We start from the raw sequence: 21,533 nt of genomic DNA, 5'->3' as shown, positions 1-21,533 counted from the left end.
AAGATACAACAGGTTTAAGTGAGCGCATCTACTTTCTTTGGAAACAAGCTAGAGGTATCACACCCAGACTGGAAAAGCCAGAAGATTAAGTACAGGTCACCGAATGCTAGATGCATGAAAAGCTCCAGCTTTTGGAGGAAAAATACATATTCAAAACTTTATGAACTAACTGTCTGATACTAAGTCTCATCAGAAGCGCTCTGTATAGAGTTCAACGGGCTTTTAAGTCTTTAGAAGCAAAGTCTGGAAATGGGCAACAATCTCATCGAATCACATACAGGTAGTCACTGAAAAGTCAAAGTACTGATATCAGCACTAATTTACACATTAATATATCAATGTTCCTCTATTTCAACCAAGCACCTTTCAGTGCAAAGTGCCAGTATCCCCCTTGGAAACAGATAATGGGAATTCTGGCATAAGTCAGCCTATTTGGACCACTAGGGAAAAAGCAGCAAATATAGGAATTATGAAATTATCTGCCATTTGAAAGATACAAAAATAGTTCATCTCATTGCCAAATAGCTTTTTGGCTGATAGTTTTATTCCCTCTAAAACTATTTTATTCGTTTTCATTCTTCAACATTTTCTCTTTGACAAAAAACAGTGCTTGGAATAAAACAATACAAAATGGTTGAAAAAAGATGCTAGTCCTCTAATAAACCTGATACATCTAGTGCCTGTTTGGGATGCTTTTATAGGGTGTCAAAGACACAGGTTTACATACTCTTTAGGCAGAAGGTGGATAAGAACCTCGGCATCCCACATTCTGAGTACTTCCAACTCTGCAACCACATCCTCCTTCTAGGAAGGATTTGAACGTCTAACTTCATACTTTCTTGTCGCAGGTTACGTTGAAGCAGTTCATTCTGGGAAGGCCAAAACCACTTGACTCTAGCTCCCAAACAGCCAACTCGCTCTTGAACTGCATGGCCCTTTTTGGGAGGGGTTGTGGGTTGGTAAAAATTATTCTCACTATTCAAATAATGTGCCCAGATCCAAGTTGTTACTAGAAGAAGCAAAAAAATCTTTTGCTTATCAGAATGAACTTTTTACATTAGGAATGATGCTCTAACAACCTATACATCCCCATCCTGCAGTCTTGCACAGTAACCTGGCAGGGACAAGTGCCTCACTTAACATCCTACTGGTTTGTTTCCACCAGCGTAGAGTCATATTTAACTTCATTCACAGAACTGAAGAGAATTGGAATCATATTTCCTTAGTGCAAAGTGGTGAATTTCATCAGCCAAACCTTACTCAAAATGAAAGGAAGCATGATGTGATTATAGAAGAGATGACTAAGAGCAAGTAATGTTTGAGTTTTCACTCTCCTGTTTTGTGTACATGCACCGTGATTTTAAGAGAAAATAAACTCTCTATATTCAAATGTAATATAACACTTAATTCTCATTACCTTGAAAACTTGCTATATTCAGTTATTTCAAAAGGGAAACATCCATTTTCTTAGCTTTTGTTTTCTTTTTACAAGTCTCATGGAAAAGCTGAGGTATAACACACATCCAAAGCAACATCATTATGATGTTTTTAAAGTATAAACTAAATCACATTTTCAGTTTATTACAATAAAAATTTGCATCCTTAATAAACGGTTAACTGAATTCAACCAGGACTCTGCATTTGGCATTAGACAGTAGCTTCTGTTTATAACCTAGTGAATTGTGCATATGGTGTGTCTATTTCTATTTTATAGCCAAATCCTGTTTTAACTCACTAGGATTTTAAATATAGTTACCTTTTGGTCAGAATAAAGTAATGCAAACTATTAAGCTCATAGTTACTAAAATGAATAGAGATACTTAATGCCATTCCAAGTTCAAAAGCCATCCATTCCCTTCAGATGTGGAAGTCTTTCACTTTTTGTATCGCTTCTCAAACATTTCAGGAAAATGAAGTGTAAACTGTATTGCTGAAGAGCAATTAGTAAAAAATATAGTGCATAGGCTTCTCTGTATTAATCATTTCTTGCTGCCTATTTTCCCCATAAACATACATTTGGACAGGTGCAAAGCTGTCAATTTGCAATTAATCCAAAACTGATCCAGCATCCAAACAAGTACAAATACTTAGTACTGACTCATGAAGTAATGGTTTAAAAATACTTTTTCACCATTTTTTCTCATTATGATGTCTTTACTGCGGATTCCCACATTTCACTAATGGCCTTAATTTAAATATTTAAAGCTTGTCTTATTAATCAATGCATATGAGAAAGTACTCACTAGCTTGTTGATGGTGCTTTTCTTCACTTTGGAATGCGCTGAATCCATAAGCAGACATCTTGCTTTTCAGTAACAAAGTCAAAACATTGTCCAGCTTCTCTACAGAAGAGAACTCAAAAGCCTGTTTGGGGGGGGGGGGGAAGAGAGAGAGAGAGAAAGAGAGTGCATTTGGTACGTATTTATTTTGTAAGTTTGTACTAGTGAATCAAATTATTCAAATGCAATGAATATAAACTCACTCTTAGTAGGATCAGCATATTTTTTAAAAGCCATAGAAAAATAGTAATATGCTACAAGTAGCCTTATATAGAAGGATCATGACAATAAGACCCAATTGAAGAGAAACATGTATTATAGCTATGTTCAGCCATGACTGAGAACTTCTAAAGGAAAAGAAGGAGAGGAAGATTTGTACTTCTCTACTCTTGATTTAGCTGTGACAATGTAGTTTAATAGCCAGGAGCTTTTCTGACAGATACCAGGTACCAATGAAACCAGGGTGTCATTACAGCAGTAATCTGGGATGATCTTAAAGAACTCAGTAGCCCTCTGTTACCTGAAACCTTTACATTAAGGTTGCATACTGTACTAGATAGGAAACAGCTTCAGTTCCATCAGCCATAGTCTAACATCAACTGGCAGATTAAGAAATGGATAATGCACACCAGTTAGATGAGCTTCCCTACTAAATACATATTCTTTAGACAAGGGAAATCCCCACTGACTGCAGTGAGATAGTTTTTTGATTGCCTAATTTTGTCTGGACAGAAGGCCAAGATCTATTCCTAACGACTCTCAAGGTAGCCATAATTAAGTGCTTATTTTCTTGATGTGACAAGTATGACTACAAGGATTTGAACACTGAAGATATTTTACACTAAGTACTACAGAGCTGGCCCAGTCTTTGCTGCACTGCCTGAAGGTAGAATGGTTTGGGCACCAAAAGCAGCTCAGCCACAGCAGAGGAACACTCACTGAAGTTTGCCTTCCCATAGCTCAAAGGCTGCTTGTTGGAACAGCTGTTAGATAGCTAACAGGGATATATGCAGAACTATAAACTTATATATTTTATATATAAACTTGAAAAAAAATCCTGTGACAGACATAATGAGGAAAAAAGGACAGAGGTGACTGCTGAGAAAACATGTAGTTTAGTTTCTGCAGCTATTACAAGCGAATAAGAAAATAATAGAGTATGATGTGGTCAGAAATAAAGCTGGTCACCCAGACAGGATAGAGTTTTGCTGAGTTCTATATGAATGACATGGAAATTTGAAGACAAGTTTGTGCAGTAGGGGAGCTAGCAGTAATAAAGTATGATTATTTTTCCCATAACTACCACTTGGCCTTCCAGTTTTGATTATGACACATAAGAATGTTATATTTAGTAAATTGTGACCTATTTTTTCCATAATTCACCCTTTCTGCACTGCTACATTAAATATTCTCTGTATGTTATTCAATAATTATGAATATACTTTTTAGCCCTCAATAACCAAAGCATTAAGCATAAAAGACTCCTCCTAGAAAAAGACCTGTTCTAAAACAGAGATATAATCTATATACCAGATTTACAGAGTGACTGAAGAAAGGATATGCAACCTGCTCCCTTCCCCTTACCCTGAACTTCATATTAATAATTCTTTTTGGTAGATATTTAGTAGAATAGCCACATGAAATTAAAATATTATTAAGACAAAGAATATTAGAATCTGATTAGGAAAATATATTATTCTTCCTTATCCCAAGAAGGTCTTCTTAAGTATGGTATTGTCATTGGTACTATCTTAATAGGGTTCAGGCTAAAGCAGGACATAAAATAAGTTATAACACTAGCTCAGATGAATGCATATGCAGAAGTTACACCATGAAGAAAGTGGCTCAAAACCACTGGTATTCACTGAGGGACACAGCAGCAACAGTATAGTAGAAATTCCACTTTACAGACAGTAAATATAATATATACACACACACATATGTATAATATGTATATATATAAATATATATATAATATATAGAGGGGCTTCTAAATAAAACAGATTCGAAGTAACATTTTAATTCCCCCATATTTATATTTTGTTTTTTCTATGGCATGTGTCTGGAGCATAGAAGAAAACTGTGGTCCTCTCTTAACAAAACATAAGAAAATGGCAGGGACACACCTCACACATTTTGCAACCTATCCAGCTCTCTCTGTTCAGCTAAAGGAAACCTTTCTCTTATTATCTGTCCTGAAATGCCTGAGAAGCAATTTCAGGCAGAGTCCATTCCAGGCTGCCTTGTGTAATGAAAGCCAAATAAAGACCCTGCAGTCCCCTTTAAGAAAGCACTCAAGGTAACCTTGCAGGCAAGGCTCTTCCGCTTTAAATATGAGCAGAGGCATGATCCTTCCTTTCCTCTCTCTCTCTCTCTCATTTATTTATTTATTAAGGCAGAAATCTGGGGGAGGAGTAGCTTAAGAATGTATAGCTCTTAGATTGCACTCAGACAACCAAGTTTACAGGGGATAAAGCAATGTTTCTCAGTTTCAAATGGAGCAAGTTCTCACGCTGAAGAGGGTGCACAACTTAAGCAATTTGCAACAAAACTCTTAAGGCCCTGAAACTTTGCATGGCTTAATCCCTGCCACATCAAGTTGGCTCAGTTTTTACAAGCTGCCAAGGCAGGCGTTAGACTGTCCAGCCTTCCAAAGGCAGCAGATGAAATTGGAGCTAAACTTCCCATGCTTTAACAGGTCTGCCTTCCACTGACCTGCCTCTCCGTTCTTTTAGTATCAGAGTCAGGCATAACGCACCTGTTGTACACAGCTGTCACGCTGCAGTTTTCTGTAAGTTTTTCCCTCAAATTTTGTCTCTTCCTCCAGGTATCTAAAGTCTAAAGGCTTGAGCCATGATTTAACAGGTCATCTTGTTACCCAGCCATAACAACTAGCTTTGCTCTGCTACTCTACAAGGCATTACAAGAAAAATTAGTTTAAATTCATATACATATAAAACTATGTTAATACCTTTCATTTCACATATAGCAGGGCCTAAAAACAATGCTTATTTCTGTTCCATTAGTTATGTGAAGATGACAGCAGAAATAGCAGTGAAGCAGAACTAGCAATAGGACCATTCTGCACTATCCAGCTAGCAGGAGAGAGCTCCACACCAACATAAAGGTCATCCCTGCCACTTAGGAATTCAGGTTAGGGACTTTACTACCCATTCCTGCTCCAGAGCACTCATGGACTCCAGATACACTACATTTGTATATTTTGATATATCCCACACAGGCTTCTGCAGCACTTGCTGAGAAATGCCACCAACACTATGCACCTAAAGTTCCCGCTAAAGCCTCTCCAAAGTCAACAGAAGTAGGACTGTACTTAAAGCTAAGCACATTATAAGGAAAGCCTAACCTTCAAGAAAGCCCACATTTTACCTGAATAAAGAATTAAAAAGTTAAAACATGACAGAAAAGAAGTAAAAGCACTACTTTCTCCTTGTAGGCAAGTTCTTCTTTCCGGGAGCTATTCACAATTAACTCAGCAAGTTTCCAAGCAGCTCTTCCCAAGCCCTCTGAAGCACAGCTGGCTGCTCCCTGCTCCTCCCTACAGTCTTAGCCCTTCTGCAAGAGCTACTACATGCCTCAAGCCAAGCCTCCAGAAGCTTGTCCTTGCTCAGTGCCACCCCAGGTGACAGCACTCTCTCCATCTCCCCCCTGCTGCCTTTCCAGAGCAATAGGAAGCACCTGTGAACAGCAGAGATGCCCTGAGTGATGTCCATCACACCTGGGTTTCTGAAAACATTCTTAAAAAAGGAAAAGACCAAGCACATGCTTTGGTACTTCTGTGAATCATGACCTACATTCTTTAATAACTGTTAACAAAACCCTGAAAATGTGTGCCAGTGAAGCACAGCATATGCAGCCAGTAAATTAACATATTTCTCACAGGCTTTAGAAGTACTAACAAGGTCATATTTACAAAAAGATGAACTACTCCAGTAGTTCTTACATATCAGACACTACTTTATATGCACCTAAATATCTAGATTACCTCTGACAAAGAGAAGGGGGCGAGGCTTAAAAATCACATAGGCTTTTCTGACAATTTTACCCACTGATGGAATATGGAAAGATTTCATATTTAGAGGTAAAGAAAGAAACATTTTAAAATAACAGTTGCTGACATGACTTAGAAGATTGAAAACTATTAAAAATAGTTTCAAAGGAAATATCTTAGGAGATCAAGTTAAGGAACATACGTACTATCACTGCATAGGGCATATATCTATTTCTTACAGGTTTTCATAGAAAAGTTTATTTTCATTCTTCTTTTTTAAATATATACCGTAACTGGAATCCTGTTTGATGACTATGATAAAAGCATCCTCTGATGGATCAAGTCTCTCAGAATCATAGGAATATTATTCAACCAACGTCTGTCATAAAGATTTCCAAAGTTCTCTAGATACTCTAAGTCACTCAAATTACCATGAATCTCTCAATTTCAGTAATAAGGATATGACCTCGGTTTCCATCATTTCTTAAAAAACCTAAGAAATCTGTACCCAGAAAACCTCAGCACTAAATATTTGAATCAATACTTGCGTTTGGTAGAAAGTCAGAAAGAAAAATCAATACAGCATATAAATCCACCAGAATGCTGAAATAAAAAGTTGATGAATAGTAAAAAATGAGATATGAAAAAGTTTAATTATGAATTACAATAACCTTATGATCTGATCTGTACTCAGGGTTACTATAAGAACACAAAATCCCTAAGACAGTTTCTTTATGCAAAATTATATGGAAGTGAGAGAACAAAAAATTCATAAAAACCTATGCCCTATCTCATACGTTCTGATAGCAAGTTCATTCAGCATAATGATTGTTTCTGTGATTTCAACACTACTTTAATACAAAAAACCTTTTTTAATATAAAATTTCAGATTGTTTTCTTTCAAAATTTTTACAATGAACCTTGTTTCATTTTTTATTTTACTTATTTTCTTACATTTTAAGTTTAAATATCTTACATTTTAAATATTTATTGGGTTTTTGGAAATGTCTTGCTAATGTTGGTCAAGGTTTTCATAAATTCAGACAAATATGGAAAATAGAAAATAACATGGCAGATGTGGCAAAGAATATCATCCAAAAACATGATTTGTAATAATCTTCACGTTAAAATATGTTTAATCTAACAATTGAGCTAGTGTTAATCTTCAATTCCTGTCTAAAAAGATGAATCCAATAGGTACAACAGTAGCATACTTTGTTAGTCCCCTATGACCTGGCTTTCAGTAAAAGGAACAGATGGCTGTAAGCCTAGTTATTGGGTTTTTTTGTTTGTTTGGGTTTACTTGCTGGGGAGGGAGGGGAGAAAGGGACAATAATCTCAATGTTGATACCAACTCAAAGTGACTGGAAAGGTCAGCAATACAACACACAATACTATAAAAGTGTTTTACCCAAGCATTGTATCTGTGGTATGCATTAGTGTAGTAATTTGCTTTCATCACAAAATTTTAATAACGAGATGCTCCTCAGATTGCAAACATTTGTGAAAATCTTGAACTTTTCTTGGAACCACAGAATGTAACTGCTTTGATCAATAATTGCTGTAAGCTTTTCTATTTTATTTTAATTCTGTTTTCCATTGTGTTTGATTGTTACTATGCATAGATAAACCACTATTGCCCCAGGATACTTTTGCAGATAAGCTGATAGTCTCAAAGGTTTTAATTATCCCGGTTAAACAAAAGTTACTACTACTCCTGCTACTTGATGGGAATTCTAATTAGATGAAGGCTGTTTTGTTTTTCCTTGCATGACTACATTTTTTAAGATTAAGTTAAATCATGTTTTGTAAATTGCATCTTTACGATGTATCTTACTGCCATTAAATCATATTTACACGAGCGTTCAAAAGATTTAAAAAGCTTGAAGAAATAGTTCAGCTACCTAGCTAGTGAATCTACCTCACTCTATGGCCCAGTGGGTACAATTAAATACAATGACAAATCTTCCAGCACATACACAAACATACAAATGAACTACCATTAATACACTTTCCCACAGAACAGCCCTGATACTGTCTGGATTGTACCACTTACTTGATTATAAAAATTTTCTCAGCATTAATTTTTAAGTTGCCAACACAAATAAAATTAAGAGCCAGGCATACAATGTCTCCTCATTTAAACCCCTGCTTATAATACAGATGAGAAAAGGTGACCAAATTATTAAACATACCTGACAGTCATAACACTGCAGCTGTATTTCCTGGTGTGCACTACTGCTCTGCATAGAATTACTTCTACATTTGAATATAATTTGAATTGCATGCATCTTACTTACTAAATATTAGTCATGCTGGTTAAATGAAGGGTCAAACTCCTGAATAACACAAATAAATCTCCAGTGGAAATATCAGGTGTGCTGTAGGTATCTAGGTTACCATGTTAATTATAATTTTTAAATCACTGTGACACACTTCTTAAGCATAAAATTTTAAAACACATCTGTAGAAAGTTCAATTTCAATGTCTTTTAATCTACAGTTTAAAGAATGATAGATACTATAAAGATTTTAAGAATGCACTTGTACTTAGAGTTACACTATTTTTATTGTGCCACAAGTCTGTTTTCTTAAAACAGAAGTGAATTGTATTTGGAAGGAATCTACCCCCATCCTTAACAGAATACTAATAATGCAATACATCATTTTTTATTAATCCTTTCGTTATGAGTGTAATGCCTTAGGTGGTAGATAAGGTAGATTTGTCACAAGAAAATGAGACTGTCTGCATTGGAAACACAGACTATTATTTTTGTTCTGGCTTTGCAATTACAATATAGACATCATGACAAGTCTGCTTGGGCTACCCACCATTGAACATATGATACTTGAGATTTCATCCTTTCTTAATACATGCTTTCTTTTCTTATTATTTTGTATGTGCCATTAGCAAAGGAGATACTGCAAAGCACTGCAGTCTGCTGTGCTGATTTGAAGCCCAGCTTCAAAACCTGAATTCTTCTAAATATATGCAAAGAATCTGCATGGCAACTAGCAAACCACATGAATGATAATTCAGCAGCTGTATACAGACTCTATATGAAAAGCAACCTAATGTCTTCCATACAAATTATGCCAGAAAAATCCTGTTTATTGATGAATTAATAATAATCTTCCAAATACAATGTGATTTAAAATTACTTGTTTCTATTGGTTTTATAACACACTCAAAAGAACATTTTTGATGGAGAGAAGGGCAGTTTTAAGTACTATTGTTTGTTATTATTTTCATCCCCTGTAATGCAGGTTGTTGTCCTTTGGGCATACACAGCAGCAAGAATATTTATGTCATTGTCTAAACAACAACAAAATCAAAAAGAGAAAATTTGTTTTCACTTGTCTGATTTGCTTACAACTAGACATCTCAAAGACAGGCCTCTAATCCTGAGTCTACTATTGAGCCATTACTCATTATTATGCAATCAAAATATAGTCTTTACAGCACAGTGCATGTTTCCTTAGCTCATATTGGCACTTAGATTCTTCTTTTCTTATTAACTTAAAGCAGATGTCAACTTACCTGACAAGCAAAAGCTATTGGGTCAACCACTTTTTTGAGAACGTTCTCGATCTCCCCTAGTGCAGTATAGTATTCGATCTGCGTTGTGGCCTTAATGACTCCCCCGCAGTAGACATTTACATATACAGGGCCAGCAGGAAAATCTTACAAAAAACAAATCAGAACAGCAGCTGAAAATATTTTACAATCCCAGACCAGAGGTCTCAGGGAATGAGTAAAAGAGCAGAGGAAAATATCACAGAAAATGCAGAGAGGCAATGAACAGGATTTGCATTTCACGAATGATTCAGCGTCGTCAGTTTTTTATCCAGGTCTTTCTGTCTAACATTCAAAAACTGACAAAAGAGACTATATCTCTGTAAATCCTTATAAAACAAAGCCACTGTATTCCTTCAAGTTAGAAAAACAATGAAAACTGTATGCTTCACATTTCAGACATCCCTTTGATGGACTGATGACCTATAATCAGCTCCCTTATGCCTACAAATTACAGAAAGGTTCATTTATTACAAACTGCAGAATTGCTATTTTTCTTTTGAAACATTTTCTTAATTGTAGGCAAGGTTCTCAAAATTGGATTTGAACCAGACTGCAGTATAATTACTTCCATTCCAGTTGTTTACCTAGTAAAAGCTAAGGAAAGAGGCATTTGTACAGTCTGTTACTTTAAGTACGACTTGCTCTAAGTATGTAGCGTGAGTCCTCTTTAGGAACACATTTTATAATTCATTAGTATTCATTGTGCCAGGAATCCTGCTGTAGCATACCAGCACTAGCACAGTTTTTTAAAAATTCTAACTCTCTCCACAAAAGAACAGTCCAAGTGGGCAACCCAGAAAATGTAAAAGGGACAAACTACACAATACTAAACAGCTCTCAGGATGCAGGGACAGTGTTCAGGATGAAAATCAGGTCACACATTTAGTCACCCAAAGGTAGCTCCAAGAAGCCTTAGTTCCAAACTGTAGCATGCATTTTTTTTCCCTATCTAATGTTGTATTGCAGTAGTTTTAAAATAAAATATGTAAATACTTTGAGGAATTCACATCATGCAATGGAGTGGCAAGCTAAACTCTGAATGCTGAGGTGGAAAATGGTTTAACTCATAACTCTCATCAAGTGAATGAGGATTGGTGTGGCCCTTAAAACTGTGTTCTAGAGCTCAAAAAAGCAGTGGTTTTTTTGTTTGTTTTAGCATGTTCCAGGTAAAATAGGTAAATAAGGCAACTAAAATTATGGATAGAGGAGCTGGAAAAACTCCTAAGAAACCAGCAGAGCTGAGTCATATAGAGAAATGGCATGGGCATGAAGAAATAACCAAGAAAAGAAATGATTTCCTGTGTCAGTAAGAATTATAGAGAGGAGTATAAATTTACTGCATTAGATATAAAATGAAACATCTTAGTAAGACAGTAATAAGAAAAGAATATTAGCTTTGCATTTTATGGCAGTAATTTTGAAGAATGCTAATCTGTGACTAATCAATGACATTTTAAGACTGCCACCTGCCATTTAACCATACAAAAACAATCTAATAGAACTTAGTTTCCCATAAATCATTCTCTGCATTATTAATAAATGTTCTGTATGCAAAACCCATGTACAGGAAGCACCTATAAAGTAATACTAAAGTCTACTGGGAAGTGAAACTACTTATCAGAAAAAGTGAAGGGAGACCAAAATTTCCAGTTTACTTAAAGGTAAAGAAATTCTCTCTTACCTAAGGCTTTCAGGTACTTGACCTTCTGATTCCAAGAGGCTGGCTGTGTCCTAATTCGTTGATTGTTTGCTATGAATTCAACTTCTAAAGTTTCATCATCTATTTCATCTTTCAACAAAATGAATATTTCACCAGGGTTCTATAAAATCAAAATATGTTCCCATTAGTCCTTCACCCAATAATACTGAAAGTGTAAAATGTAAATTAGAACATAAGTTGAACGGAAAGTTCTTTTAACAATAGCTTCATATAAAACATACCATAATATGTAGCATTTTGAATTCAGCTTACCTAATAATATTTTAAAACAGTACTTAAAAGACATATGTAGATGTATTATTATTTTTTCTAAGACCATTTTACTTTATAGTCTAGAAAAAAAGACATTCAGCCTAATAAGAACCTAAGATACTTTGGACTCACTTAAATTTTTAGAGTGAACTAACAGTAATGTGACACAGAAACAGTGAATAAAGTGAGGAATAGCCCTCTACTGCCTTCTGTACCAGAGGGAATTATACTCCCTTAGAACTTTACTAATCTCAGCAACGAAATAATGGGTATAAGTCATCTCTGAAAAATGGTTTTATAAAGTCATCTTTCATTATAAAGTCATCTTTTGGAGGTATAAATTAATTTTAATAGTGCAAATTACACAGTCTTAGGTAGACTGAAGCAGAAAAAGAACTAGCAAGAAGTTATAGGATGAAGAGTTTTCTTGTGTCTGTTATTTGTTCTCTCTTTTTAGGTTCACACTTCGACATCTCCAAGTACAAGTGACAGTGGTTTAAATTGTAGTGACTTACATTGACATACTGACCTATAATTTTGTTCTGTTTATTTCCCCTTTGAATTTAGACTGTTGTTTTGTGGCACTTCTATTGATTTTCGGTGGAAAAAATATACACTTATGCCACCAGAGAAACTCTAATCTTTGATGAGCAGAAAAAAGAGATTTAATCCATGAGTAACAATTCTCTAGTAAGACACTATCATTTACAATACTATTTCAATCTCCATAATGCAGATTTCTACCAGAGGTAATAGCATTTTTCAAGATTACATTTGTTTTAAAGATGGCCAGTTGCAATTCTCATTGAAAGCCTTCAGGCTTTTGAGTAATTTATAGAGAAGCCAACTTGTATTGTAAGAGAGCAAAACAAGTCAAAATATATCATGTCTTTCATTATTCAGCTGGTAATCTATTACCAAGGCCTGACATATGGAATGGTCTACTGACAAATATGTGCCATTCCATGTACACTGCAACCTTCATATCTGACTATGGCTATTCACTATATGTGTAAAGGAATGTAGCACTGGATATTGTACTTTTTCTGTTTACATTCTCACATATTTTCTCACAGCAACCCTGATTAAAAACAAACACATATGAACATCTGTGTTCATTGGAAATGCATGCAGCTATGCATATATAAATATTTCTGATTTCAACTTAAAATTAGGCAAGGTGCATACACACACAAGCTCTCTAACTCACACAAGCATGCAGGTACCAATACACCCATCATTGGTTTTTCCCAAGAGACTCTTCACATCTCTTGAGAAGTCCCTGCCTTCATGCTTCCTCTAAACTACAAGTTCATGATGACAGTAATATCTCTACCCAAACTGCCAAAAAATTTTAATAGAGATGAAATCCTTTGGAGGCTCTCTCAAATCTATTTTATCTGCAAATCTTTTGGCTGCAGTGTGGATGTGACACAAAGGCAAAATAAATCCCACTGCAGGCTAGATGCACTTTCATTTTGGCTCCTCATTTGTGATTTGTTCTCAAAACTGACAGAGTACGAATGAGATTACAGCAGGGAGAGTAGAGAACATTGTTATCCCAAAGATTTTAGCTTCCCAAAACCTTACTTCACATGATATCCTAGCTGGAAGCACCAATGCTGATCGCCGGTCAGTTTCTAATGTTTCAGAAACTACCTGTGTTTCCAAAAAAAGATCTGTTTCTTCTGATGCTCCTCTGATATTTGACAAGTTAACATCAGTGTTATTCTTGTAATCTGAAATAAATAATACGGAATGAAGATACTGTTAATCATCCCAGATCAATAAAACATGGCAGTGAGGTGGTTTATAACATATTAGAGATTCACATGGCATCTGGAGTCACATTAAGGGCATTGCATGAAATCCTGGCAAAATTCCATTTAATTTAAATGTGGCAAGATTTTCCCCTCTAGCAAAGAGCTTCCCTCTAAAGTTCTGATCCTGCAGTCTTTAGCTGTATGAATAAGCTGTGCTCATATGCTTAGTCTCGTTGAAGTTAAAATAGATATGGGCCTTTTGACCAAGTTTCTGTGACCAATGAGGTCACAGAGGTCAGCCAGTTTTGTAGTTTCGATAGAACAAACCTTTTTTTCTGACAGCATACACTGAGATAAACTGGGATTTTCACCACTCTTGCTTTTCCTGTATTTAAACAAGCATATGCTGCACCTCTGCAATTTGCAGCCCACCTGTCTACAGCAAGGATTTGTATGAGTGCAGTGATACCAGTGAACATATAACTATGATAACAGCCAGGGCATTTCCCTAACACAAAGACTCCACAGCATTTGCCTTCCTTCATATACAAAAGGTAGACGGAAGGTATACATTCTTTTGTAGGATATTCTGGGTTTGGAAGCGCTATGCCAATCATAGCTTGCAACTAGCTTCTTTTCTGTTCTACAGTACCAAGACAGGCCCAAGAGCCACAGTGAATCCTTCACCAAATCACAGAATTTTAATGAGGAAATATAAAAGAATTGACAACTGCATCTGCAGAGCTCTGACTAAGCCTGTGTTTCAGAAAAGCTATTCTTCACACCTGCTGCCTCTCAGCTGTATTATTACTACTCCTTTCCAGACATTCTACTGACTATCATCCTGTACAAAACGTTCTTCCCACCCATCTCAGAGGATTCCTGCAGCTCTTCATCAAGCAGGATTATTCGGTATATTGCAGTCACCTAGTTAGACTAATGATATCATCCCAAGCAGCTCACAGAGCTGAAAAATCCAGACTGGCTGATGAGAGAATATCCTGAGAGACATCAACAGTAACTTGTATTACTGTAAATTATGGAACACTCACAGTCAATTACATTCAAGAACACAAATAACTTTCAGGCACATCTTTTCCTCTTTAATGGATGTAGAATATTAATATAAATTAGTGATGGGAGGAATACTGAGCAGGAGCAATTTGGCTCTGTCCAGACAAGTACCAGAACCATTTTGATTTTTTTCCAAAAGCAACCAAGTGACTGAGGTACACAAACCACTCAGTGCTCCTAAATGACACAGAACGCTTCCCACTCAGCATCAGTACTGGTAATTTACTATCAGTTTTCCCACTTCTTGCTTGTCTTTATTACCCCAGGTATATCCATTTGTCTAAAATTAATGTCCCCTCTCCTTACCCACCTTGCCTTGCTTAAGAAGGCATAGATTTTAATAATAAATGCACCTGCTAAGTGAAGCTATGCCAGGGAATGTAGCAGAGAAATTTGGGTATGCTGTGTCTGATATATGTACTTCTTTTCAGAGATGTGTTTTGATTGTTACAGATGTCTCAGAAGGAAAAACGTATAATTTACCCATGTTTTGTAGAAGCTAAAGGTTCATTGAATATCTATGCTGGGTTGTTCAGTGTTCATCACCAGCTAGTAAAATTTCCCCAGCCCACTCCTGCATATATCCTCATGACTTTAAGGCAAACTAAATCTGATTTTAAGCTGTGAATTCAGTGTAGATTAGTAAAATTGCACTGGAGCTATACTTTGCACAACTGAAGTAGTTTTAATTCAATTTGCTTTAAGTTATTTTGAAAGTGAAATAAACTAAACTGAATGAAGGCCACTTTGATTCTGAATGAGAATCTACCCACAGTTTAATGCAGTTTAACTAATACAGGTGAAAAACTAAGTGCACTGATTTCTCTGATTATCACTGTGTAGGCTAGACCTTATTCAGCACTGCCCTTCAGAAAGAGTCTGGAAGGCCTGAACCCTTGCAGAAGAAAACAACTACAGCCTTGTGTAGGACAATGTATGCCCACAGGATATACTTTAGGAATAGTCTGTGTTCATATTTTAAGTCACTCATAAATTTTATACCAAAGCAGATGGAACTTATTTCAGAAGACAGCTCATATGAGGTGAATGCTTTTTCTTCTGAAAGATTTTCTGCCACTTTAGGCAAAGGATTCTTGTAAAGACAAGAGACATTTCATTACCAGGCAAAATGAAAAGGCCTGAATAGCAAATCTGGTAGTCTCTGGATTCTTGGTTGTTAGCTTTCTAGTTATCATTCTTTGAGCATTGTGTGGACACATTCCAATCTATGTGAAATTCATGATAACTTTATTTCTACAGTCTTCAATCTACATACCAAAAAGGAAAGTAGTTGGTTTCACCTTTTAATGTCTGCAATAATTCACCTACTGAGAAGGTCAATGCTAGAGCTAACAGTTTGATTTAAAATAGGATAAAGTCTTTTACCACATTAATTACATTTTAATATTTTTATTATGCATAGTGATGTATAACTACAATGTCAGGACTTGAGCCCAGTCAGTACTGGGATTATATTACTTCAGAGTTTAGACAAGTTGTTAAGAAACGTGGCTCTTACATCAAAGACTTTGGATGAGGGATTCCGCTGCTGACTGTGAAAGTGGTTAGCAATTTATTAGCTAAAAACCACCAAGGAAGACCTCTCTCAGTATATGTCAGGTCCACATTATCTAAGTATAAATGAAAGAGAAGTACAGCAGTCTAAGAATAACGGGGATCTATACCATTACCACCACCTATTTAGTTGCTACGCTCTAGAACCACCATTTCCAGCATTCAAATTCCTACCAACAGTGTCAGCAGCACTGATCCTAAAATGTTGTGGAACACAAAACAACAAAATGAAGTGTTATTTGTAGATGCTGAACAAGCAATACACCAGGGATTAAGCAAACCTTGGACTGGTGGCGTCAGCTAAAACAATGCAGCTTTTAAGTGATTAATACCACACTGATGAGATTCTAGTAACACAGGTGGAGTATGTGTATAGATACGGTCTGATACGCCCCGATACGCCCCTGAGCTCTCTACTGCATTTGTGTTTAATGTGGGTAGAAGGTGTTGTTTGATGTACAGGTCTTTGGAAAACTTGAATTTTGGACATCTTCAGTATGAATTCTCTTTACAGCCTTTGCAAGTGATGGTTAGGGAATGCCATTAATTCTTAAGGCTTTCAGAAAAATAATCTTTTAACAAGAATTTACAACTGTATGTATAGATTAGCTTAAACAAAACATAAAAGGAGCATGATTATAATGTTGAAGTATCTAAGAAGGGATTTATTAAAGACTATTTGTTACTTGGTGAATGTGTTCTGTTAAGTTTGTATATACAGTGACCTATCTGTGAGGTTCTTACAATGTGGCACTAACAATTAAAATAATGGATGACTAAAAATGTACACTTTCTTGTAAGATCGAAGTATAAGAAAATATTAATAATTTCTAATGTTGCTTAGACAGCACTATGAGCTAGAAGCTAAAAAGAAAGAAAATATATGATACTCTTCCCTTGAGTATTCAGGGTACTCCTGCTGGGAATTATAGTCTATTATAGAGGGTAATAGACCATCACACAGGCCGCTTTTTTTGGCTTGCTTTTTACAAAGATCTATCACTGATCATCACATTGAAAGGACAGATCTTAAATTTAAGTTCATATTTAAATAATCAAATATTACATACATTTACTGTAACAGTTATTCATTTAATTGGGCACAGTGCCGATGTTTTCAATTTTACTTCAGTCTTCTCTCTTAATTCATATAACTTAATACATCAATTTATTATATTTTATACAAAAGCTTTTAGAATACACTATTGCTTTCAGTACCGCATTTTTAACTGAAATCAGGAAATGACTTTGAACTTGCATTGCTCTGCATAAATTGACAAATTTTAATGAAGCCCTTGTGGATTCAACAATTAATGCCTCACCATGGCTTCTGAACAGCTTTCATGTCACATCCAACCTCCTCCCAAAAAAGGAATTCTAACTTTTCAAATATACTTTTTGGTTATCCCTATTGCAGTCTACATGAGGATTATAAACTGTCTCAATGTTTTGACTACTTGGTACTTGCTACATGTTTTGAGTCAACAACGTATGTGACAGATTTGGGTTATTAAAAATAGCAGAAAACTTATGAAAGATAAATAAACTCATATACTTTTATAAACTTATGAAAGATTTATGTTTTCTAAGGTTAACAACAGAATAAGTCTCACAGCTGGTTTTACAAAGGCAAAATGCCTGCAGACATTACTGAATTTCAGTTATATCTTAAGCCTTGCTAAAGCAATGCTAGCTGAGGAACTGAAACATACACTAGCAAACAAGGTCCTCATATATCCCCTAGATCATACAGTGAAGAAGAGGATGACAAATAAAGGCAAGTCAGGTTAGGAACATGACAAGGAATGGAAAGGTGATTAAGCATATGTGACCAACTTGCCACGTGAAAAAAGAGCCATGGTGTCACAGTGTCAAAGATTAAAACAAAGAGGACCACAGGGAAGGGCACTTCCATTCAGCAGACCATTTAGAGTGCATGACCGATCTCACGCAATACAGGGCGACCATTCCCAAGCACCATGTGAAGTATGGGCAGAGGCAGTTCCACTAGGTTTTGTGAGATGTAACAGAAAATATGCTCCTGTGCAAATGATCTGCTGAGTTATTTGCTATTCAAAAGCTTAAAGTCAAACACATTTGTGAATGGTGAGCAGAAGATGGGGACTTAATCTAGGAAAGTACAGCTGTACAGAAAAACAAGGTAACCCTCTGTAATGTGGAGAAATCAGGAAAAAGAATTTATGCATATCATTCTCCCTGCAAGCCACCATAAGCTTATGATAGACATTTATGAAAGTTAATGCTCTTAAAGTACAGCTATTTCTAAATGCTATATGACCAGAGCAGAAAGTGCAGCAGAGTGGGAATCAAAGTCAGCCTTTAACTGCATAAATTGCTCTACAAATGACCTAAGAAAGGCTGTGAGAAACATGGAGGAAGAAAACATCCACCACGTCGGGCCTCATTCAGTAGCTTGTTTTACTCAGCATGAACTTGGGGTTTATTCATTTTTACCATAAGCCCTTGCTAAGATACAATTTCAAAGCCAGTCCCCTTTTTCTGCTCTGCTGAAAAAGTTTTCTTTTACTGATGGTGAGAATGGTCTTGGGAATTTAAAGGTTTCTAAAAATCACAGAAAATGATTAAATATATACTCGAACATATAAACATCTGACTGAAATCTTAATTTTTTTCATTTGTTTTCTATCATGTATAAGTTTCAGAGCAAGGTAATGTATTCATTATTGAACTAGTGTTTAATTATGTTTCTCTCTATGCTGAATCATCTATCTTTTGCAAATACATTGACAGTAAATATTTTCCTCAAAATCATCTTCAGTCCCAGTTTCTGCTTACATGGTTGAGCTTGTCTGTCAAAAATAGCAGTTTTCTGTGAGTTAGCTATTTTGTCCATGTCTCCAAAGTGGGTCTGTTACTTTATTTATGGTGAGCAATTTTTCTTGCAAATAAGCATCAGGCTGACAGTTCCTTTAAAAGCTATAAAGACGAGTGCTTCCTTTTCTGAGTATTTGGAGTTGCTGTTTATGTCGTCTTAGCAACCGATGGTGCTGCAATTTTCATTCATGTCTATTTCTCTACTGTAACAGAGTAATCCCTGGAATTCCTCCAAACCTATTGTTTTATGCATTACTATATACGTACAGGCACACAATAAACTGTTTGTACGTACATTTGATTGCAAAGGTGCATAGCCACCTACTCTTACATTGATCGGGTAGGTTTGTATATAACAGTTTATCACTAATTGTAGCCTAATAGAGCCATCATAAAACCATCTAATGGCAATATAAAAGTCTTATTATGTGTATCCAAATTGGATTTGATAGTACCAAGAAAAAATCCTACCTTCAAAAAAGCAATTTACTACGCACTTATCAATAATCTTTATTTAAGAAATACTTTGTACGAACTTGTAGGTGTTTCTTTATATATATACTTTCATATGATTTTAACTGTATATTCAGAGACAATCTAGAGCTATGACAATTAATCAGTACCTAACTGGACTACTGTTTGAAAGAAGGATTTGCCTTAAACACAACAATCAATGTTTCAGTTTGGATGCATACATTTAGATTAGAAGTTTTTTGGGACAGAGTCCATCTCTTACTACACATCAGTTCTTGCTACGTATTATTTTTATTGCAATCATATCGAGGATTTCCGTGCACAGCAGTAGAACTAATAATATGACCAGTTTGCTGAGCATTAGACACATAGTTAGACTGTCCCAAAGGGTTTCTAAACTATCAGGCACACCAATTGGTTTGGAAATAATAACTACCTGCCTGAGGTCATTTAAATGCTGAGCACAACTGTTAATGGAGCTGAAGACTCCTATCTCCCAGTTTCTACATTCAGCATACTTTCATCCTGCCTGCTTTCTAGGGGGGGCAAACTGAAGGCTGGTCCTCTGTGTGAACTGACAGTTCTCAGATATTTAAGTCTAACATTTTATTAAAGAACCCATATATCTACTTCAAGTTAATGGAGTTCTACCAAAGTGAGAACACTTTGGGATTTTTGTTCCAGGTCTCTATGGTATCAATGAAAGTTGTGGATACAGACAACTATACCGTGAAAAGACCACCTACCAATACAAACATTTGTCTTGGGACACTTAGCTGTTGTGGAAGTTCAGGCAAAAATTTGAAAAAGATGGAAGCCTTCTGAAAAGGGCCTTCTAGCAGGGTACATGGAGTAGCACACACACATATCTCACCTATGTTTCACTGAAGAATTGCACAGCACCAAACATTGCCCCAAAACTAAGAGATGTGATGTTGCAACAACAAGAACAGACACAAGCTGTCCTCCAGCTGCTGACTCAGATTACCACTAAAGACAAAAAGATAGTAGAAGCCTCCAGTGTTGGGGAGAAAATCTTCTCCAAAACTCGTTTGTCTTGTAACAGAGTCCCACACCTTGCTTATTATTTCCAAAGGGGCTAGCTTTACCTGCCTAGTAGCCATATTATCACTAAACTACAAGCCAAGCTGTGTATAAACAGCCTGGCCCAAACTGCACACAGTGCTTAGACACAGAAGTGGCACATGACTACATTTTGAATTACACAGGTATAAAAAAAAAAAAACGCAGCTAGATGGGGGTGTTTCAGAATCAACTCGTACTTCAGGGAAGCACATCTTGCAAGCACTCAAAAGCTCAAATTTGAGGCCAAATGTGAGTTTAAGTTTTTACAGATCATCCTCAAGGAACTACTAGTAAGTAGCCAAACTCTTCCCATATGACCAGGTCTGAAGCTATTCTATTGATGAAGAATATTCTTCTCTACGATCTTTAAAGTTCAAGAAATGACATGGCTGAAAAGACATGAAGTTTAACATAACTGCAGAGTCTTTTAACAACTGCATTGGGAAGGGTGGGGAGAGAGAGAGTGGCAGCTGGCATCCTCAGCTTCACCCAACTCAAAATATAGGATACATATCATTAATAGTATCCAAACTTTTACTGACACAAGACAATGTGCTCCACATTATAGCATCCCTTGAATCAATCCGGTAACTGAAGCTGGCTTGGCTGTGGCAGCTCGTTTATCAAACAGCATATCTTGCTCTGAGTATGACAGCAGAGCTTGGATACCTGCACAGGGGTCTTATCAATCCCTGGATGAAATTTATGATGCTGTTCTTGACCTGTAGAGCTCTAAATTATATGGGTCTTGCCTATCTAAGAGATCATGTGTCTCCTCATCCCATGCTGCCACAGCTGCTGTCAGCAGAAAGACTCAAGCCAGACACACTTGGTATTAAAAAAGAAGTAAAAAAGTGAGTTGT

At 36.2% G+C, this 21,533-nt stretch overlaps 1 protein-coding gene across 4 annotated transcripts in view; it reads right to left on the bottom strand.

Annotated features, from left to right (window-relative positions):
* BANK1 (B cell scaffold protein with ankyrin repeats 1) overlaps positions 1 to 21,533 on the bottom strand; it is a 152,621-nt gene that overhangs the window by 97,075 nt on the left and 34,013 nt on the right. For all 4 annotated transcript variants that reach the window (XM_026078455.1, XM_026078459.1, XM_026078458.1 and 1 more), the window contains exons 4-7: positions 13,433 to 13,581; positions 11,552 to 11,690; positions 9,832 to 9,974; positions 2,244 to 2,364 (exon numbers count right to left, since the gene is read on the bottom strand). In XM_026078455.1, the coding sequence (XP_025934240.1) occupies positions 2,244 to 2,364; positions 9,832 to 9,974; positions 11,552 to 11,690; positions 13,433 to 13,581 (552 nt within the window). The remainder of the gene's footprint in view (positions 1 to 2,243; positions 2,365 to 9,831; positions 9,975 to 11,551; positions 11,691 to 13,432; positions 13,582 to 21,533) is intronic.

This window comes from Apteryx rowi, unplaced genomic scaffold (assembly GCF_003343035.1).
Source record: "Apteryx rowi isolate R43461 unplaced genomic scaffold, aptRow1 scaffold_48, whole genome shotgun sequence".
NCBI lineage: Eukaryota > Metazoa > Chordata > Aves > Apterygiformes > Apterygidae > Apteryx > Apteryx rowi.
This window is presented reverse-complemented; position numbering and strand designations above follow the sequence as displayed.